The sequence below is a fragment of the Lepidochelys kempii genome, chromosome 4, assembly GCF_965140265.1.
Source record: "Lepidochelys kempii isolate rLepKem1 chromosome 4, rLepKem1.hap2, whole genome shotgun sequence".
Classification (NCBI taxonomy): domain Eukaryota; kingdom Metazoa; phylum Chordata; order Testudines; family Cheloniidae; genus Lepidochelys; species Lepidochelys kempii.
In genome coordinates, this window is record NC_133259.1 from 77,815,035 (window position 1) to 77,838,697 (window position 23,663).

At 40.0% G+C, this 23,663-nt stretch overlaps 1 protein-coding gene across 32 annotated transcripts in view; it reads left to right on the top strand.

Moving 5' to 3' along the window:
- The window catches only part of TENM3 (teneurin transmembrane protein 3), a 2,195,833-nt gene that overhangs the window by 1,744,689 nt on the left and 427,481 nt on the right, over positions 1-23,663 (top strand). For 27 of the 32 annotated variants that reach the window (XM_073341694.1, XM_073341703.1, XM_073341702.1 and 24 more), the window contains one exon: positions 9,827-10,105. The exons of the other annotated variants lie outside the window; for them this stretch is intronic. In XM_073341694.1, coding sequence (XP_073197795.1) covers positions 9,827-10,105 — 279 coding nt within the window. The remainder of the gene's footprint in view (positions 1-9,826; positions 10,106-23,663) is intronic. 32 annotated transcript variants of the gene reach the window in all.

Here is a 23,663-nt window from a genome sequence, read left to right on the forward strand (position 1 = left end):
GGGAAATAGTCAACATGGTTTTTGTAAAGGGAAATCATGCCTCACTAATTTACTAGAATTCTTTGAGGGGGTCAACAAGCATGCAGACAAAGGAGATCTAGTGGATATAGCGTATTTAGATTTTCAGAAAGCCTTTGACAAGGTCCCTCACCAAAGGCTCTTAAGCAAAATAAGCAGTCATGGGATAAGAGGGAAGGTTCTCTCATGGATTGATAACTGGTTAAAAGATAGGAAGGAAAGGGTAGGAATAAATGGTCAGTTTTCGGAATGGAAAGAGGTAAATAGTGGTGTTCTCCAGGGCTCTGTACTGGGCCCAGTCCTATTTAACATATTCATAAATGATCTGGAAAAAGGGTAATCAGTGAGGTGGGAAAATTTGCAGATGATACAAAACTACTCAAGATAGTTCAGTCCCAGGCAGACTGCAAAGAGCTTCAAAAGGATCTCACAAAACTGGGTTACTGGGCAACAAAATGGCAGATGATATTTAATGTTGATAAATGCAAAGTAACGCACATTGAAAAACATAATCCTAACTATACATATACAATGAATGATGAGGTCTAAATTAGCTTTGACCACTCAAGAAAGAGATCTTGGAGTCATTGTGGATAGTTCTCTGAAATCATCCACTCAATGTGCAGCAGCAGTCAAAAAAGCGAACAGAATGTTGGGAATCATCAAGAAAGGGATAGATAATAAGACAGAAAATATCATATTGCCTCTATATAAATCCATGGTAGGCCCACACCTTGAATACTGTGTGCAGATGTGGTCACCCCATCTCAAAAAGGATATATTGGAATTGGAAAAGGTTCAGAAAAGGGCAACAAAAATTATTAGGGGTATAGAACGGCTTCCTTATGAGGAGAGATTAATAAGACTGGGACTTTTCAGCTTGGAAAAGAGGCACCTAAGGGGAGATATGATAGAGGACTATAAAATCATGAGTGGTACAGATAAAGTAAATAAGGAAGTGTTATTTACTCCTCCTCATAACACAAGAACAAGGGGCCACCAAATGAAGTTAAGAGGTAGCAGGTTTAAAACAAACAGTGCGTTGCACGAAAAAATACGGTCTTCTGTCAACCTCTGGAATTCCTTGCCAGGGGATATTGTGAAGGCCAGTACTATAACGAGGTTCAAAAGGGAGCTAGATAGATTCATGGAAGCTAGGTCCATCAATGGCACTTCGCCAGGATGGGCAGGAATGGTGTCCCTAGCCTCTGATTGCCAGAAGCTGGGACTGGGTGACAGGGCATGGATCACTTGATGATAACCTGTCTGTTCATTCCCTTTGGGGCACCTGCCATTGGCCACTGTCAGAGGACAGGATACTGGTCTTGATGGACCTTTGGTATGACCCAGTATGGCGGTTCTTATGTTCTTATGACACTGTATGGTAAGTGTTGGCAAATCCTGACTTTATAACAAGAATTGCTGTAGGAGATTTTGTAATTAATGTCATGCTATTATTTTGATTTCCTTTTGCTTGGCTGAGTGAATTATCTCAACAGCCCCTAAATTAACTTGGTTGTGAATATCAATTTACAGGTAAATATTATATTTAATTATATAATATTAAATGCCACATCTCATCCCAGAGTAGACTACTTCTGGGATGTTTAAATTAGAAGAATAATACAGAATAAGAATCTCTATCAATACATTTTTTTAATAATTTTCTAACTTTTCCTAATTTTATCTCAAAATCACTTGATCTGGAATCTTCAAATTGATCTTGTTTTGCTGTTTTTTCTGATAAGTGCCTTTTGGTATTTCATGAAGTTAGTGGGGTAATTACAAAGATATATAAGGAGCTTCACATTAAGATTGTATGGGAAAGGGTAAGTTAGAAATTCATTGGAGCAGGACATAGGACACTTCCTTCTCTAATGAGCTCTCAATTAAAAAAGGCAGTGTCTAGGACTGGGTGGTGTTTTTGGTAGCCCGTGTATGAGCAGCAGAAACACACAGGGGCACCCATTCTTAGCTTTACCAATTCTTCCTTGGAACCAGTAGAGCAGTTGGGCCCAACAAAGCAGTTGGGCCAGCATTTCTGGAGGTCTCAGTAAACATAATTTTGATTCTTCCCACCTTGGAAGTAACAGTTGCACCTAAGGGTTAATGGTGCATGAGGTTTGTTTCCTGGCCACAGTCTGAATGAAATTTACCACTATCATATAATGTGGATGGTAGGACTGTGTGCATGTTATTTCCTATATTTCCTTATTCTGAAAAAGGGAGGCGACTGCCGCCCCATTCTGGACATTGAGTTACTCAACAGGTTCATACAAAAAGTCACTCTCCCACTCATTATCTCTCCCCCATGGAGCCTGGTTTGTGGTTCTCTGTATGAAAGATGCATATTTCCACATTGACATTCACCCAGCTCATCAGAAGTTTCTCTGTTTCTCTCTCATTCCTCTTATCAGTTCTGTGTCCTCCCCTTTGGTATCACCATAGTTCCCTGCATATTCACAAAAGTCTTTGCTGCTGTCACAGCCCAGGTGCGACACCTTGGCCACTCCATGTTTCCATAGCTGGATGACTGGCTCCTCATTGCGACGTAACACAACCACCTCCTTTCAGTTATCCAGATTCTTCATGATCTCCTTGCCAACCTGGGCATTTGTATCTATGAAGAGAAATTAGTTCTCATCCCTGCCCAATGGATCACATTTATAGGGGTGCTCCTGGACTCTTTTGTGAGCCAAGCTTTCCAACTGGCAAACCGGTTTTCCACACTCTCCTCTTGTGTCACAACATTATGCCACAAACCACATGTTTGTATCTGCCAGTGTCTTTCCCTCCTTGCCCATGTGGCAGCCTGTACCTCTGTAACGTCCCATGCCTACCTCCATATGCACTGCCTTCAGCTGTAGCTCAGGTCGATCTACAAACCTCAGACGCACCACTTTGGACATGTCTATCCTGCTCCCCAAGTTCATCCTAGCCTCCTTCCCATGGAGGACCAACATGTCCAAAGTTTTTGTCAGCACCCCATTTACACCTCCCACTCCTGCACCACTCTCACTGTGGATGCCTCCCTCGCTGGTTGAGGTGCCCACCTGGATGATCACATGGCCCTGGGCTTCTGGATACCAAAAGAGGTTAGGAGGCACATCAACTCCTGGAATTGAGAACTGCCTGTCTTGCTTGTCGGGCATTTCTCCCCCTCATAAGATCACTGCTATCTGAAAACATGACAGAAGTTGTATATATCAACAAGCAAGGTGGTACAGGTCGCCCTCTCTATGTGTGGAGGCCGTCCAACTCTGGAACTGGTGCATCAAGCACGATGTCACGCTACAGGCGGTTTATCTTCCAGGCAGCAACTCCCTAGCAGACATGCTCAGCAGATCCATCTCTGTGAATCATAAAATACACAATCCCAAGCTAAGCTCAGTCTTCCATTGGTGGGGCACCCCTTGCTGGGACCTCTTTGCGACCAGTGAGAACCACAAACTTCCCCCCTCTTCTGCTCTAGAAGGGCATTGGGAATTGACTCCCAGGGTGATGCACTATTCCTGCCCTGGACCAATGAAGTCCACCATGCCTCTCCATCCATTGCAAGTCCTGCACAAAATTCAACAGGCTCAAGCAGTGGTCTCACTGATAACCTTTTGGCCTTGCCAGTATTGGTTCATGGACGTCCTCCACCTCTCCGCTCGCCCCCTGATCTAACTCTGCACCCACCCCAACCCGGTCCCGCTCCACCTCATGGCTTGGTATTTGCATGGGGCTTGTGGGTAAACAGCATGCACCATCCCAGTGTGTGATGTCCTCACGCACAGCAGGAGGCCATCTACCAGACCCTGCTATCAGGCAAAATGGAAGCATTCCATCACCTGGGCACACCGCCACCATGACCCAATAGACTCCATAGTCATTCCTATCCTTCTGGACTATCTACTCCAACTTAAATTGTCGGGCCTCCCCCGCTCCTTCATCTCCCCCCCCCCCCCCGCAATAGACAGTTCCTTCGTCTTCATTCACCCAACCACCATATGCTTCCTCAAATGTTTGTACAGCGCCCTTCCACCAGTACAAATGCCTACGCCCTCTTGCGACCTGAATATTGCTCTTTCTACTGTTATTGAACTGCCCTTTGAACCCCTCACAGCCTGCTCTCTTTCCCACCTCTCCATGCAACTGATCTTCTTGGTGACTGTCACTTTGGTGAGACGTGTCAGTGAACTGGCAGCTGTGATGGCTGAGGTCCCCCCCGCCCGTTTTCTTAGACAGAATTTCCTTGCGCCTACACCCTAAATTCATTACCAAGGTGATCTCTGTCTTCAATCAAAGCATCCACCTTCCCATCTTCTACCTCCCACGGGGCTAAAACTTTACATTCTCTCAATGTTTGCCTGGTCTCTTGTCTTTTACATTCAACCCACCCATGCCTTTTGAACTTCTCCAAGGCTCTTTGTCACCATTGCTGAATGTTGCAAGGGCTAAGCCCTCTCATAGAATCATAGAATATCAGGGTTGGAAGGGACCTCAGGAGGTCATCTAGTCCAACCCCCTGCTCAAAAGCAGGACCAATCCCCAATTAAATCATCCCAGCCAGGGCTTTGTCAAGCCTGACCTTAAAAACTTCCAAGGAAGGAGATTCCACCACCTCCCTAGGCAACGCATTCCAGTGTTTCACCACCCTCCTAGTGAAAAAGTTTTTCCTAATATCCAACCTAAACCTCCCCCACTGCAACTTGAGACCGTTACTCCTTGTCCTGTCCTCTTCTACCACTGAGAATAGTCTAGAACCATCCTCTCTGGAACACCTCTCAGGTAGTTGAAAGCAGCTATCAAATCCCCCCTCATTCTTCTCTTCTGGAGACTAAACAATCCCAGTTCCCTCAGCCTCTCCTCATAAGTCATGTGTTCCAGACCCCTAATCATTTTTGTTGCCCTTCGCTGGACTCTTTCCAATTCTCCTCACAGCGCATCTCCAAATGGATCTCCTGGTGCATTGCTGAATGCTACACTCTCTCTCACAAACCGCTGCCCCCTGGAGTCATGGCTTACTCCACAGAGGCACATGCTACCACATTAGCCTCCCTCTGTCCACACCTTTATCGCTCACTACGCCATTGCCCCAGTAATGGTGGCAGATGCAACGGTCAGCTGTGCTGTCTTACACATTGTACTTTGTGAGTCCTTGTACCCATGTCCAGGCTGAGCACTGTTCTCTAATCACCCATGTTTGGAATCCATGTAGGGACCATCACTCGAAGAAGAAGGGGGTACTTACTGTAACTGGAGGTTTTTCGATGTGTGGTCCCAATTTGGATTCCAATACCTGCCCTCCATCCCCCCTGCTACGGATTCCACTGCTTAGTTTTAAGAGGGATACTGGAGTGGCGTCTACCCTCATGGCCTCTTGTAACCTCAGATGTGCTAATGCAGATGATGCACATACAGGTCAAGGGACACTACTAATAAAAACTGCCCTGGCTTACAAGCAAACAGAGCCATTTACAACCAATTGCCCTAGTTGATGGGAGCCATCAAGATTCCAAGCCACTGTTAATGGCCAACACTTTGCAGAGGTACAATAGGACTTCGAGTAATACTTCATATTTCTAGCTTCAGATACAAGAATGATACGTTCATACAAATAGGAGGAACAAACTCAGTAAATTGTAAGCTTTGTAATGGTAAGATCTTTGTAATAAGATAATCACAAGAGACCTTTTGCATAAATCATATTCCAGTTACATTATATTCACATTCCAAGCATATTTTCATAAAGCATATCGAGTGCAACATCACACTGTAGTCCTGTTGATTATCTAAAGTATACAGGATAGAGCCTTGCTTTGCTGGGCCTGTTGCAATATATCTGAACAGAGTTCTCGTCTTGCTGACCTTAGATCTGGACACAAAATTAATTTCTGATGTTAATTAAAAAACAGGTAAATTCCCAAACCAAAAATCTTAAATGAAAAGAGTTCAAGTGGAAAGTTATTTTAATTGAAGCCCAGCTAACGCTCAAAAAACCCCAAACCAAAACAACCGCCGCCCCCCTCAGTAATAAATTTTATTTACAGATGATTTACATTTTTTTAACCCAAAGTTTTAACAACATTGAGTTAAACTATGGGATGTAGCCAGTTCCCAATTTAAACTGGGTGGGATGATAGTGAGTAATAAAAGATTACTGCTCAGGAGTAGCAGAACTCGACTTATCAGACCCTGGATTTGTTAAACTGCGGCTTGAGTGTCCATACTCATTTGTATCCCCAGGTTAGGAATTGTTGAACCCTGGTTCCCATCTGTGGCTCCAGCATCTGCAATACACTACATGGGTCTGAGTCCAACCACCCGTATCCCAGACTTCCTAGTGCCTCCCAAAATGTTGCTGCTCTAGCTCTTTGTTACTCCAGCCTGGTAAAACTTGCCCGTCCTGAGGACAAAGAAAGTCTCCTTTCGGGACTGTGGGATACTTTTGGCAGACCCCCCAGAGCATGACTTCAGTGGGGCTGCATCTACACTGCAGAACAATAGGGCTTGTACCACCCTTGACTCAGGTTTGGACCCTCCACCCTGGGTCCAAGCCCTGGGTTAGCACAATTTGTGTGTAGACGGAAGGGGTTTAGGCTTGCGCCTGAGTTCAAACCCTGGGCTTACATTGCGGTGTAGACATACCTTAGAGTTAGTTTCCAGACTTCGTAATGTTTGGGTTTTTCAAAGATGTAGAATTTTTGTTCAGAATGTGTTACATTGTAGGTGAACTATATTGACAAACACAGTTCCATTGTTAACTTTTAAAATTAAGTGTTTTATTTAGGAAGTTTTACATAGGGGACAATAGTCCTCCTTTTGAAATTTCTGACAAAACTACCATTTAGTTCAGTGAATCAAGGATTGGTCCTCCAGTATGCAAAACCCTTGGCATAATATAAAATTTCCTTGTGGCATTGAAAGGATCGAAGATTCTGTGCTGTGATGGGAGAATGATGCAGCAATTCTGTGATCTCCCTTAAAAGGTATAGTGAAGCTTTGCTCTGGCTCCACTATGCACCTGTTAGTTGCAATTTTATAATGGAAAATATAATGGGAACTAAAAAATTGCCCCAGGCACGTACTGGTCATTTTGTAATTACATACCAAAAAATAAGCAAACTGGCAGTTGACAAATGGGCAGATGACGTGAGTTGCCTTTAATTGAGTCTCATAGAAAATGTGTATGTGTGTATCTATATAGACAGATTATGACTGCTCCAGCAAAATAGTCTCTGTAGTTGGGGAGAGGGCTCAAGGAATCTTTTCCACTCAACACGTCGGTGCAGGGACTGTTGTAATGTGGTTCTCTGAATGCAAAGAAGAGCATGGCTATAGTCTGGCCCTCTGTCAGATATTGCTAGCAGTTACAATCTGCATTGGAGGGAGAATGCTGTACTCTTATTCTACAGGTATAGTAACTGGTGTGAGTGAGCGTGCCATCCCCCCTCCCACCTCCGTATCTGTATAGATGGAGATGCATAGATTTGGAGATGACTAGATTGAATCTCTAAACATAACAGCCTTGGTCTTCTACCACGTTTGAGTCAATGGCAGAACTCCCATTGACCACTGTTTCAGAGGAGCAGCCGTGTTAGTCTGTATTCGCAAAAAGAAAAGGAGTACTTGTGGCACCTTAGAGATGAACAAATTTGTTTGAGCATGAGCTTTCATGAGCTACAGCTCAGTGCATCCGATGAAGTGAGCTGTAGCTCACGAAAGTTTATGCTCAAATAAATTTGGTCGTTTCTAAGGTGCCACAAGTACTCCTTTTCTTATTGACCACTGTGACTCTGTTTCCAGTCATCAGTACTCAGGCAATGCATCTCTTTTTCTCTTTTCCCCTGTCCTCAAAACACCATTCAGGCTCTTATCTTTTATATACAATTTGTGGGTCTCATATAAAATGTGTAGTTTACAATGTGTATTATATAGTGTGCCAAAATTTACCAAAGGATGGTAAATTTACCAAAATTTACCACGCTACATATCTAAGTGCCTAACTTTAGACATCCACATTTGAAATGTTAGCCTGTATACATAATATATCAAACAAGCAAAAGCTGCATACATAGCCCCATCTCCTCTAGTATATTTACTTAAATGTTAATGACTAAATAATAAGTGTTGTCACACATACTAGATTTACCTGCAACAATGACACAATTACTATTATTTTTTAATTTGCTTATATGATCAGTTTTTGTGAAAGCTGAAACCACATACAACTGCATTTGGTGTGACTATATTTAAACTGGTAGCACACACCATTGAGGTGTGCAGATCAGAACCTTCATGCAGTTCACTCACCACTACGGATATTCTGCTGTTATATTTACCTTCCTTCCCCCATCCTCCACCTTCCCGAAATTTACTCCTGACATTTATTCACAACTGCATAAGTACCATTTGATTTTGTGGCTAACTGTAGCAACTGGTTTTCATTATTTATGTGTGTCATTGTCAGAATCCATTTACGATTCTGACTGAGATAAAATGGCTTGCAATAACTGATACGATCACAGCAATAAAGTAATTAGCTGGCACATTTAAAACTGTCAAGGTCCAAGCGACATTAACTGTTTTAGCATTTCAGGAAATATGCTATCTTCTGCGCCCACAAAACTTCTGATTTCTAATCTTTCCTTTCTTATTACGTTATCTACTTTTATAGTCTTATTGTTAAACATATACTTTTGATGTTCAAAAGAAATATATGACTATTTTAAGGGAAATTAAGATGTCTGTCCAACTACAGCTACCAAAAGTACTCCATGCACCTATCAGCACAGCCAAATGTTTCCCTTGCTCTTAGAGTTTGGAGACCAGCACTACCATGAAATAGCTGGGAGCTGGAGTGGTAGAGCATTCTGGATATTGACATGCCAATGAACATGTCAAGTGTCTATATATCATAAAATGTGTCTGTAGATTTCAGAAATAAAAGCAGGATGAAGAGAGTCATTAAAAACAGCCGTAATTTTTGAGTGTCGCAATTTAAACAGTTTAAGTTATTGAAGTGTCATGAGTTTATTATGCCTAATTTATTAATACAGTCATTTGGGATACACTTATATGTCTCTGTCCCTGCACATCGTCACCTTCCCTCCCCGAAACATGAGCTATTTTACAAAAATATATTGGCTTTGTTTCATCAGTAAAATATACAGATTCTACATATCTAGAATATGTAGCAAAAGTCAAGAGGCTAGAAACAGCAGTGAGTTTAATCAGGTGCTATATTCCGGCACATATTTGTTTGAAATAAAAGCACATATTTGTTTGTCTTTAGGCATTAAACTAAGTCAGAAGATTTAATAAAGACCAACTGAGCCCCTATTTCCATTTAATGAACAACTGTTTTATTCTTGAGGGAAGTCTTTCCTTTTGCCATGACAGGTGACATCTGGATGGGACAGTACCCTGTTGTTTAGGACTCTATCCAGGACAGAAAAAAAATAATCCCAACAAGTACTTGTTATTGCTTTTACACTTTGGTCAAGCAAAAAAGTCTGTCATTTATATTTAATCCTTTTTATGTGCTGATTTGGCCTTTCTTAGTTTGCAGGTCGTGTTCTATTTCTTTCTTACCTTAGAACACTTTTGATGTGCTTAAGCATTTGACAAAGCAGTGCAAAGCCACAGACTGAAAAGGGGCACCGCAGTGTGCGAAAGAAAAATAATTCACTAGATCAGAACACATGTGGAGCTTTAACAAAACACCTTGAGTGATACCTGAGGAACGTGTACACTTAAAGAGTGTTTGTTTATAGGTTTTTAAAACATTTCTCACTTTTTGTTCTTTTTTTCCCTTAATCAGGACAGAATTTTACCCTAAGGCAGTTAGGAGTTTGTGAACCAGCAACTCGTCGAGGACTGACATTTTGTGCGGAAATGGGGCTCCCCCACAGAGGTTACTCTATCAGTGCAGGGTCAGATGCTGATACTGAAAATGAAGGAGTGATGTCTCCAGAGCATGCCATGAGACTTTGGGGCAGGGGGGTCAAATCAGGGCGCAGTTCCTGTCTATCAAGCCGTTCCAACTCAGCCCTCACTCTGACTGATACTGAACACGAAAACAAGTCCGACAGTGAGAATGGTAAGTTCTTATGTGTATACGTATATAATTCAACACTTTATTTTCTGTTTTTGTTGATGTGATATTTTTAAATACAATGAAATTCAAGGAATGACCTTGAATAATGTATTTTTTTCCAGGAAAAATCAATATTCAGCATCAGTCAATTACATTATACAAGTGGTGCATGTGATGTTTTAGCTATAATTTTGAAGAATTTAATTGCACAAAAAATAGAAATTAGTTTTAACTTATCTCAGACCATGTCACCTGTTATCCTCTGTGGAATAGTGAAGCAAGTGGTTATAAAGTTTAACCCCAAGGCCAGCTTGCAATCAAAGATGTATTTGTAAATTCCTCTTGAAGACATCTCAAAGAAGTTGCAGAATCTTAGAATGGATGAATGAGCACACAGAATAGTGTATTAACAGGGCTCAAGTGATTGAAGAACAAATTTGATCATGCTTTAAACTTACAAGTTGATGAGAGCAATTGAAATCATGGTAAAGAGGGGAGTTTGGCCTTTGATGTGCCTTGGGGACTGGATTACTGTGCAATTAAAATCCACAAAAACCTAAACAGCAATTTTGCATGTTGAAAGGAAGAAGTCTTTGTATATTAAGTTTTTTTTTCAGTTAAGTGCATGAAAAGAGGTTAATACAGAATTTAATTATTTTAAAATAAAGTTTTTTAAAAATACTCTTACCCTACTTTTGGGTGGTTTAGCAGAACCTGAAATAGTGTTAATAGTTAAAGTACACCAGATATTAGAAGACATGTCCCTTTTAGCTTTCTTGTAATAACTTTGTTATAATATTTTCATAGGATTTTTAATATAACCAAAATTACAGTATGCTGTCTTTATTCCATAAATGACCATATATAAGAAACATAAAGAGAAAAAATACGTGAAGTGGGTGAAAGTATTGAGTAAAATGCAAACTAGGGAGGTAGTTATTTGACTGGATGTTTGTTTTATTAATTTACTAACCTTGTTGGCTCAGCTGTGAAATAGAAGAGGCAATTTTACTGCTGTTTGCTCAGTTAAAACTGTCTCTCACTGTGGTAATAAGCAGTTTTGTATATCTCAGTGTCCTCGACCTATTGCAAAGAATAGTTGGTCTTGATTTTAAACTAAAAGCCATAGTATGTTTTTATTGTAACTATTTACAGGAGTACCCTTAATGTTGTAAAGAGGAAATCAAATCAGTATTTTTATTCATACCAAATATTTTTGTGATTTGTGGTTTAAATGAGGATTGTCAGGCTCCTGTATGTGGGAGAAAATATATGATATTGTTAGAGGAAGCCAAGGAACGCTTTCTTGTTCTTTCCTGTTAAACAAGAACATTGAGGGGAGGGAAGTGAGTGCCTCTAAAGTATGGAGGTCTCAAATGGAATACTACTCTCTGTGTGTTGGACTTTTGATGTATCAAACCTGGAGAGTAAGCTGTTCTTTGTGGGGAAGATTTCACATCTCAAATTGGGGAAAGGAGATTTTCTTTGAGGGTTGTACTTATTCCCTTATGTATCTAACATCATGGAAGTTTAGATCTGTTGGGCTGCACCTGTTGGCTCTCGGTACTAAATTATCTGGAACCAATGGTGAGTCAACCTACTGATCTCCCTATTTAGAAGGGCCCATGCTGGAGCTCACTCCTTCTTAGTGGTTTGCCAGAGCCTAGGTTTTACAAACTTTAGAAAACACCATAAAACTTCTAGGTAGCCAGGCCTTCATTTAGTCAGAGACGAGTACTTCAGCAGTGTTATATTTTAGGATATTATTTTTATGAATCTTGTATTTCTGCCATTTATAAATTCTTAAACAAATAAAATCTGGTTATACCCTGCCAATATTTATAAGTGGTTTGTACTCTTCTCTGGCTCCATTCATGAATTTAAAATTGGAATTGTGTTTTATTTTTAATGCGTGAAATAACTGTGAATAAATTGGGAAAACATATTATTCAGCACTGGTAAAATTATGCAAGCAGACTGTCTGATGTTTTAGATACTGCTTCAAAAAAGAGTTTAGTTACTAAAAAGGATTACAGTTGATTTATTTATTGAGAGGGAGGCCAACAGTCCAACTTAAGAAGACACTAGAACTGCTGTGAGGCTAATGAAATTTTGATGGCCTGAATGTCCCATTAGGTTTCAAAACATATTTCACGTAGACCATGTTACAGGTCTCCATTTAAGAGGAGAGACTATGCAAGTTGTGAAAGTTTATCTTCTTTGACACTTTGTTTCCACCAAATGTGGAAGATTCATATTGAAGTGCATTTTTTTAAAATACAGGGAATCAATATGTTAAATGTTCATGGTAAAATATAAAATGTAAATATAGCTTAAAATAAGGGGAAATTATTCCTGTCATGACACACGTTGGTTTTTCTTTCGTGGCAAATCTGGAGTATCTGGCTTTGAGTGTAAATACTAGTGATTCTGTGATTTATGCCTGCCAATTAATAACCATCCTAGTAAAATGTTGAAATGTGACAAATAAATGTGATGTGGCTCCCTAATGTAAGCTAAAATTATGAGCATGTCCTACAGATTACAATCCTCTTTGCTATCCCTGTGGTGGTGGTTAAAAGATCCTGACTGAATTCCAAATGTTGGGTTTTTTATATAGTATTGCTGTAGCTGTGTCAGTCCCAGGATATTAGAGAGACAAAGTGGGTGAGGTAGTATCTTTTATTGGACCAACTTTGTTGGTGAGCAGAATACTATGTCACCCACCTTGTCTCTCTAATAATTTTGTTTTACAAACAGACGCATCTGTATCCCAAATATGCACTTGCAAACCAGATTAGGAGAAAGAATTTGATTTTCAATGTGTTAAAAAGCAAGAGCTCTGAAACATCATGACATATATTTCCCTCTTTCACACTCATAACTATGGGTCCAGTCCTGAAAGTACTTACTGCTAGGCGTTGTGTTCACTGTCATAAATAGTCCCATTGACTTCCTGTCATAAGTAGGCCACACTGAAGTCATTGGGACCATTTGTGATCGTAAGCACTGTGACCCATAGAAAAGGTTTGCAAACTCGGGCTTAAGTGTGCAAAGTGTGTATGCGCAATATTTACTTGGTGGCTTTCCCCTTAAAAAGCTGGGAATCAGAGCTTGGTTTTCATTCTCAGCTGCCGTTTCCTCCCCACCCCATTTTTTTAACTTAGTTGTGCACACTGCATCTTGGAGACTGTCGTGGTTGTCCCCTAGCTACGCTTCTCCAAGGATGGTGCCTCTAGCCTCTACCAGCTAAAAATAGTACCAAAACCAGAGCCTTACCCAGCCTGGTGTTATATTACTCTACTACCCAATCCCATTAGAAAATCATTTAAATGTTACAAGCTGTTTGCACAATGGAATAAGTAATTCCCTGCAGACATTATTTTTGACTTATCAGGGTGTTAGCAATATACCTATTTCTAAGACCCCACTAATGCCACACTAATTCATGCTTAATATTGGAAGGATTAAGAGCTTTAGTCACAAAACAATGCTGTTAAAGGATTAAATTGCAGAATTTCAAGTAAACAGGTAGCATACCATATAGACATCAGCATTTTTCAGGAAACCTTTTATTTGTTTTCCAAGCACAGTGGAAGAGGTTCATTGTCGTAGGTGATTGTTAAATGAATAAAGCCAAAGAAAGGTATTTTCTTTCTTCTTGATAGAAGGTTCTCATTTCAGTTCCACATGTGACTTTTAGCAAGAAATTCCACTAGATTGATTATGTCAGCCCACCAGAAGAAGGATTGAGTCTTAAAATCACATCTACTAATCTGGGAAACCTACCAACAAGTATAAAATGCGGAGTTGGTTGGGATATAGTGAGTATGCATATTCATGTCATGCTGTTCCTCTGCTCCCCCTGCAGGAGCTTTTGGAGCCAAAAGTGTGATGGAAATGAACACATTCTTTGCTCTTTACAGTTTCATTCTCCAGATGGTTCATAGGAATGGAGCCAGCACAACAGACATGCATGCATTCCTTCACGTTATGTACATGCCTAGGTCAATGAAATATGTATATGGTTTGCCTGTTCTAGTAGCTGTATCTTTGAAATTGTTGCAGCCCTTCTTTTGGAGGGGTATTAGTGATTTTTGTTTTGTTAGTGTACTTTTTAAACTACTAGAGCACCAGTTTAAAATTGGAAAATATTATTTTAGAGCTGTGGGAAGAGAGATTATGGATTTTATCATATCCAGGATTAACTCCCAAACCAATCTTTGTGATTCTCCTTTCCCAAGTAGAAAATAAAATAAATATAATTAACCAAACCCTAGCCTAAATTTACAACATACACTAGCAGAAGGGGGGACACTCTAGGTCCAGGAGCTGCTTGTTATATAATCTCTGTGGTCTACGCATAACATGATGGAAGAGCATGGCATAAATACCTGCTATAGGGTGACAGATCAGTTTTAGGTCTATCCATCTTAACAATATCCTTTTCAAATTCCTTTTTGAACCTCTGCAACAGAGTAAGCAAAATGCCTGTTTTTTCACTTTCTTAGTGTTAACCCATAAATATTATATGACATATAATCTTATTCAGTGCAACTCTAATTCTAATAAGATTCTGTTATATAACAACAAAATAGCTCTGAATTTAATCTTCTTACTTATTTATGAGGTCTTCTCACATGTCACTGTGTCTGGCATTTACTGTTTTTTGAATACTATTTTTTTTATTTACATATAATACTATGTATTCTCAGATGATGACAAAAGTGCCCAAGGTAACCTGCTGGTCCTTACTGATTCAGAATCAAAGTGCTGCCTTGCAGAAAACAGCCCAATAAACGAATTGTATTGCTTCTATACACATCATTTTATATCTGCATGTTTTTTCCTATTCTTTAATGAACGTTTTCAAGACTGATTTGAGACTGAACTATATTATTGCACGTTTTATTGTAAAATGGGTCATACCAAAGTAGTATTTAACTGAAACCATTCTATACTACAGGTTGAGAAATAGAGGCTGTAGGACTTTTGCTATGAAAGTTACTGTAATATTAGCATTTACATTTAGATGCATTCTTCTAATCATCACTTCCCGAGAACTTTTGGCATATTTTCTCTTTTTGACTGAAGTAAACTACAAAAAAATTTGCTTCTCAAGTCTACTGAACAAAATGTGTCCTACAAACAAAGAAATCTTTTAAGAAAAACCTGATATCCCATTTTTGTGTAAGTTGTAAATGTCCCTTTAATTGTGGGGTTGCAATGAAAGCAAAGCATGCTGTGCACATATCAAAACTGATGATGTGTGCTGTTTTGATTCTGAATGTGTTTTTGATGTCCTTGAAAAATCACAGTGGTAGCAGTAAAATTGTTTTAATTAATGAATTGGAGAGCAACAAATCTGCTGAATCAGGCTTATTGATGTAATTATCACTGGAATAGAAAGGAAAAAAACTGTCAGAGCTCTGGGACTTTATTTTCGTTGGTGTCATTTGAGAGATATTTAAGAACTTTGGAGAAATTTTATATCCCGAAGTTGACCGAAACATTGCTTTTATTTGCTAACAAAAGTAATATTTGATATCCAGACACAATCTTGTGTGTGTGTAATCTAAATAATAGAATGTTTGGTTAAAAAAAGAGAGATGCTGTTACACAAGTTTATATCCATCCTTTGTTAAATATCAGGTTTTATTAACTAGCAATGTGCAATCAGATTCTGATTTTAAAATAACAGATTATAGTCACAATCACTTTTTGGTAGTATGATCCTGAAAGGTAATCAAATAATTTTTCAAACTTATCAATTAACCTGCCATTTCCAGCCTGAGTATCAGGAATGACCATAAGCATCAGCCCTACTGTCCAGGCCAAATTCCAAGTTGAGTAATTACATTCTGAATGCAGCTGGTCGGGAATTCTTTGAAATGTTTTTTGTCAGAAAATACTGGTTTGGCAAAACCAGAATTGTTTGTGTGAAAAGGTTGATGTTGAGTTTCCTGTTCTGAAAAAATTGTGATTTTTTTTTAATTGTTGGAATGCCCCATTAGAAAATTTTGCAAAGTTCTTTTTTTCAGATTGAAACAACTTTTCTTTTTGAAAGGACAACTGTTTCCCACCCAGCTCTACTTCTGCATGCCTCAGTGTCTTCCATAGTTTCCATTGAGTGTGTCCCATTCTTCTCTTAAATTGTTGTGCAGTGTTGCTGTATACAGTTAACTGTTACATTCTCATATCTGCCCATGGTGGCTGTATTTGAGTCCTGGATAAGGAGAGGTGATCAAAAGGCTGATCCAAAGCCCACTGAAGCCAGCCAGCATCTTTCTACTGACATTTTCAATTGGCCTTAATTAGGTGAAAAGAAAAGGAGTACTTGTGGCACCTTAGAGACTAACCAATTTATTTGAGCATGAGCTTTCGTGAGCTACAGCTCACTTCATCACCTCTGAAACCTCTATGCTAAGTGCATAGAGTAGTTTGTGATTCTGTGAAGCACTTTGAAGCTTTCAGAAGGTTAATTAACCTCTTATATAAAAAGGATTAGTTTATACAGTTACAAAAGTAATCGTGCAGGAGTTGGGACTGAAAAGGAGCAATAGTGTAATCTATAGAGCAGGAGACCCACCCTAGAACCGCCAATATAACCTGTTTCAGAGTAACAGCTGTGTTAGTCTGTATTCGCAAAAAGAAAAGGAGTACTTGTGGCACCTTAGAGACTAACCAATTTATTTGAGCATGAGCTTTCGTGAGCTACAGCTCACTTCATCGGATGCATACCGTGGAAACCTGGTGGTTAGGGCATTCACATGGCATGTTGAGGACCCAGATTCAGTGCTGGTAGTGATTATTGCACATGAACTAATTATGGAAACTACATTTAAAGTCTTACGTAATGGCTGAACAGGAGACCGAGAAAACCTTCTTCTTCTCCACTATAATCAGGAGACTTGGATTCTGTTCCTGGCTCTACCACTGATCTATTGTGTGATATTGGACAAGTTACTTCACTTTACCATGTCTCGGTTTTCCTATCTGCAAAATGAAGATAATGATATTTACCTACCTTTGTAAAGTTCTTTGACATTTATGGATGAAAAGCACTGTATAAAAGTTGAATATCATTATTGTGTCTGAGGTGCCAATGAACAATGGTAGATAGCCTAGTGAATCTGGGCTTTGGTTGCTCTGAAATGGAACTGAATATTTCTTGTTGTGAGGCATTTTCTGTGTAGTCTGGAAATAGGATTGACTAAATTCAGACTGGTCTGTCCACATTTGTGGTTAGTAGAACCAAGTCAGGAGGAATAAGCCTAACCCAACTTTTCTTGCTGAGTTTCAGACAATTCCTTTGATGTGATCTGAATATGCTAGGGACCTGTAAATTAGACCCTGATCCTTATGATGGCAAAGTCTACAACAGAAGGTATGGGATTCTTTTGTGGAGCTTGTTAGCCTCTACACAAAAGCAACGAAGCCTGGCATCTCTCAAGGCCCCTGTTCAAGAAACTATATCTTAATGTTAGTCTGTTACCTTCCCAATGGCCAGAAATTGGAGCCTGTATGAGAGCAAATTTTTGTTGAGGCTCAGATGAGACAAGATGGAAACAATGCTAATAGGCAAAGAGAAGCACTTGGAGAAGGTGGCAGGGTTGATGCCTGTCCCCAATATTGACAGTAGATGACAAAGGTGTGCCTGTTATGATGGTTCATTATATCTTTAACTCTTCTGGATTCCTGAATTCTACTATAGTCCCACATGACTTCAGTGACTGAAATAGCTTTTTGCTATTAGGGTTTGGTTAGACAATAGTACCAAATTCTCTTCGATATAGACTTTGCCACAGTCAGTCCTGCCTCTGACTTTCTGATCCCATGATTGCAATGCATTGTGTAGGGAGCACTCAGAAACTGCAGACAGTGGGGAGTTCTGCAGCTCACTTGCTTAGCCGCTTTAGCTACAAAGAACGTATTTCACCTATTCTTTTACTGGATGTTCTTGCTTTTTATTTGCTTTCAGTGCAGTGTAAGGAGGCTTTTAGTGTATAAAAACTCAGTACAGTTGGGTCCTGAGAGCTTGAGGCGGTTGATATCAGATTAGATGTGTGTGCTAACAGCCCCTAGATTTACATTGTTAGGAAGTAGGCACAGGCTGTTCTCAATTAAGGGCCCTCAACTCTGCGATCAATTCCTGCCATTTGTCCACCAAAGCTGCAGTTTGTTGACCCTAGGGCATGATGGAAGGCTAATTGAGCCACATAGGCTTTTAAAGTGTGGGGAGGCTAGGATGCTATTGTACTGTTGAGTCCTTTTGGTTAGTATCAGTGGTGCAAGTAAGCCAGTACCGTCAGGTATGCTGTACCATTAAGATATTTATTGCCAGTACACAATACTGGAAAAATACATTTTCAGAACCGCAGCGCTCTTCCGGGAATTGCAGTGGCAAAAGGAGCAGAACATGGGGCTGCCGCTCCCAGGAGCCAGTGTCCCGTGCCAGCAGCTCCTCTGGCATGGCTGCACTGCCCCCAGTCCTTCCATGCAGCTGCGTCTACTGTCTGGGGTCTGTACAGCCCCACCAGAGGATAGAGCTGCGGGGCGGTACAGCTGTGCCGGAGGAGCTGCCAGCGTGGGGTGCTGGCTTCTGGGAGCGGCGTCCCCACATTCTACTCCTTTCACCACTGTGATTCCCGGGAGAGCCCTGTGGTTCAGTGGATACCAATTTCTGTCCACAGATATCCGCATCTGAAGGTATAAATTTGTATCCGTGAAGGGCTCTAGTCATGGAACATTTGGGGGGTGGGTTGGGGTTGGTACCGTACCAGTAAGAGTTAAAATCTACTTGCACCACTGGTTAGTATTAATGTGTGATGTGTTATTTTTAAGTGTTACCATGGTGTTTATTCCCATTTTACAGCTATAGAGTGATATTTGGGTCCGCTCAAAAAATCAGCAGGCCTGCAACCTCTTTTTCCCTACAGAATTCAAATGAATGCTGGGGTGGGTAGGGGGAAATGTTGAGGAGAAAATTCAAGGACATACTTCAAAACTTCAAGTCGGTTTGCATTTTTAAGGTTATAACACTTTCTCTCTCATTTCCCTTCTCTTTTTAATTGAAAACTGAAGTTAGCTCTGGCAAAACTGAGCGCGCCCCACAGCCATAGGATTTGTATTTCCTAGAGGCCAGCTCTATGAAACTGGGAGATTTGACCAACTTTGTTTTCTCTGTGTCAGTTAAACTTAATATCTGGATCTTTAGTATAAATAGCCAAAAGAATTCCATAAAAATGTTTCAGAAACTGGTAGCTGTTAAGTAGAGGAACTGATAGTTTGTACCTGTTGCAAAAAGAAAGACTGAAATAATATTGTATTGTGAAAAAAGGTCTTGTCTTTATTAGAAAGCAAAATGAGCAATGCAGAACAGTATTTCTAGCTACAGTCCCAAAACTCCAACAGATACATCTGCTTATTACCAGACCTGTAACATGATAGGCAGACCCCACACAAATGGTGAGACCAGACTCCCCTATTTAATTATATGTAGCAGATTCCCCTGAACAAGGAAAGTCATGCCCTGTCATGTCATATTCCCCCGCTATACCAGATATGGGAGCAAACTGAAAGCCCAAGTCATTGCGGTCCTAGAATTGTGGGAATGACTACTGCTTATTAAAAACATTATCCAGAATGTCACCTAATGATGATTTCTCTGAGAAGATAAATCAGCCAATGACTGGCTTTCTTTTTCCATTGTCTTATACTATCAACAGATAGCTTTTCCCACATGCACCCTTAACATTACCCAACTCCTCCCTCTGCCCCATAAATCTCCCCTTTCATAGTGGCATGAGAATACTAATGAGCTCTCAATACTGAAGAGATTTATTATCCCTGTATTATATTATATTATATTATATTATATTTATTATACCTACGCTGCCATTCCTGCTTGTCATCCTAATGCTTTCAAGCCAGTTTCAGTATCTCTCTCTGTCATTCAGCCTGCTGTCTCCAAGTTATCAGCAGATGGTCATAGCTGTCAACTGAGCTTGTGAACTTCTGCTGTTTACATATCGTCTTCCCACACATCATCTTGCGGTGATCTTCCCCCTTCCTTCATTGATGCCATCATTATTAATGGACCCACCTAAACGCCACACTGCAGCATTATTCACTAAGGTGTCAGGAATTTTGTAGGGTCTTGGGTAAGAGCCATTGTTTTCTTCCTCTGCAAAATGTATTGGAAAGCTCTGAAACAGTGTCATGATAGATTACATTGGTGGCCTTCCTGCCAGCTCCTCTCGTCCCATCTCCTTTTCTATCTCAACCCATGAAAAAACTTGGAAGCTGAAATACTCTTTTTGTGGTCTCAGAGAAAGCAACTTGCTTTGCAGGCTCTTCAATCTCTGTTCCTTGCTTGCAAAAAAGCCTTTCCTGCCTTGTCTTCTCTATTTACAGCAGTATACATATGTTAGCCCTAAGAAGTGGGATACCATCTGTTTCTGGCAAACCTCCCCTTTTTTCCTTTTAATTGGAATCACAGCCTACCAGGTAAGAAATGGTTTCCCTCAACCACTCCCCCTTAAACTCCTAAATTTAAAGTAAATTATTTTTGTTAATTTTTTTAAATTAATTTTCTTTGAAGGTATAAATAGCCTCAAAACCACATAAACTTAAGAGTGCGTTGGATTGTCTGTACTCCCAATAACAGTATTACATACTACTTGAAGTCAGTGAAGCTCAATGCAGGTGTCCACCCACATGGAAGAGCTTGCAGTATCAAGGTCTGAATGGGCAGTGAAGCATCTCTGCTTTTTTTTTTTAATCTATATATCTAATCTATATGTCATGTAGGTATATACACATAGTGAAGACCTTTACCTGTATGCACAAAAGTGAGTGTTTTGAAACCTAGGCTGTGTACTATAATTTTATATCAAATAAAGATTACTAAAATTCATATATAGTATAGAATATAGTAACATAAAAATGAAATAGTCCAAAAAGTGATGCTCAAGAGTATATATTGTGCACAGACTAAGCATTTACCAGATGAATCTTATTTATAATGCTGTTCTTTCTGGGAACACACTTGACTAGGGCATAAAGGGTGTGGTGGCCATGACCCTCCCTCTGACCACCTGTGGCAGCAAAATGGAACCTGGCAAATGTCTGTCTTTTTAGTTCTTAGCTTTGCCTAACCCTTCTACAAACTTTCTTTCTTCAGAACTCTTTTGATTACCTTGATTTTAGACCACTGATTATATTATATTGCCCTGATCAGAATAGTGATGGCTAGAACCCCTGGTACTGAGACCATACGTGTTGGTGTCACCCCTAGAAGAAGTCCGTTCTTTTCACAGTCATCGGGGCATAATGGTGAGAAGAAATGGTCCTTGCCAGCTTGTCAGGACTGGCACTGGACTGAATGATACCCAATTAACTAATTAATCATATGGTATGTCACCATGGCACTGTTGGGATTACTGGTATCCACCATTTTAGGCACTGAGAAGCCAGTCTCCACCGCACTGAGGAAGAGGTCACTCTTCCTTTCAGTGTCTCTGACTAGAAGGCCTACACTAGAGTATTCTGTTGGAAGGAACTGGATCCAGGGGTAGAGCAATATCAGTACCCCACTATTGCTGCCTATGGACCTCTGGTCTAAACCCCCTGATGATGCAATATCCTCAGCACCGGTACTGGTACCTGATGACTCCTTGTATGGATCACCATAATGCTAGAGAAAGAGATGTCATTGATATAAGAGGAATCCTATAAGTTATCTGACATCCTGTCAACTTCTGGTACAGTCAGGTTTTGCTCACCTCATATTATCAGGGACCGCTTGACCCAGGTAAGGCTTTGTGCCGCAGTAATTTCCAATGTGGAATGGGCTGAGAAGAGATTGCCAATTGTAACAGCACATTTAAGAAAAGTGGGAATCCATGTCTACTTGAGACTGGATGATTACCTGATCAGAGGCAGGTCCTTGTGAACTACAAGAAATTGTCCTTCACACCATTATAGTTGATAGAGTTCATAGATGTGTGATCAACTCCAAAAGTTGACTCTTACCTGCTAGAGTTTGCTGACTGTGGCACTTAACACCAACACATCAGGAACAAGCTGTGGTGCCCACCTTAACCACTTACAGATGCAAGAAATATGGTGTCAGGGCTGCCTAAGATTACATATGAACATCCTCAAGCTGAGAGGCATCAGACCAGCCTGAATAGCATTCCTGCCTGTTCTGTATGAGTCCATGGGGCAAATCCTGCATAATAAGGAGAGTAATGGCATACCATTAGCTTTGAAAATGGTGTCAAAGCATTTCTGTCAAACCAGTGGATGTTTGATCACTAATTCACTTTGTGTCTGTCCTTAGCCAATTTGGACTGTATGATTTGGGGGTTGTCAATCAGTTTCATTTTGGGAGGCTTTGTGCAGAACATGGCAAATTGTGCTAGAACAATAACGTAGAAAAGTAAAATATAATAGCTAATCTTTGATGTCTAAACTTCAAAAAAGTAGTGATATATAATTCTTCAAGAGATAAGTATTGTGTAGCATGTAGGAAGTATTGGTATGTAATGATATTTTGTGTTATACAGTTCACACTTTCTGTAGGCCACTAAAGGTGGAGTAGTTATGATGAGCTCAAATTGTAGCATCTAAAATCGGTGTACTAGAAGCAGTCATATAATCAGGCTTATAAAATTGGGAGGGCAATAAAATGTTGAATTCCATAAATACCGTTAATCTCTGCCATGTTCAGTCTTTTGGAGGAATTTAGTTTAATGATGTATATGAGCTAATATAAGGGTATTTGTATCTTCTCTACTTTATCAACATTGTTTGGGAGAAAAGTGTTTTCTAGGAGGCTTCATGGTCAGGCCTGAGAAGGTGAAGCAAACACATTCCAACCTTAATACACTGACAGTGTAGTGAAAGAAGGGGGTGGGAGAGAAAAAGCAAAAGGAGAGGGGTAGTGAGTGATGCTGACAGAAGAGAAGCTAGGGCTAGTCTACATTAGAAAAAAGTTGCACTGATCTAAAATTAATCTAGTTACATTGCTACAAATCCCCAAAATATGGGCACCTAAACTCATTTAAACCTCACTTAAACTGTTTTTGTTTAATTCAGTAATTTACTGACTTAAATCAATACAGGTCAGGTTTAAGTCAGCCTTTATACTAGGGGTTTGCACCGGTGTAACTACATCAATTTAAAATGGTTTAGTTGCAGTAGTGTAACTCTTTTAATGTATATCAGCCCTTAGAAAAGAAGCTCGGAGAATAATGGAGAGAAGAAAAATTGAGAGAATGAGGAGTGATACATAAAAAGAGTGGGGGAAAGGGCAGAGATATTTGGAAGGGACATCCGATACCTCCCTCCACTATTGTCAATATTCAAATGGTGAAAAAAATATTTCCCCTCAAACTAGCATATCCCCAAAAATGGTGCTTAAAAAAGAGGAAAGGGAAGAAGATCATTCAACTCTTCCTTGACCTTTAAAGCCAGTTTCTTTGTCAGCTTAGTACTAATATTTCTTATGGGACCTGGTAAATAAATATTTTTTTTGTTTAGAACTATATATAGA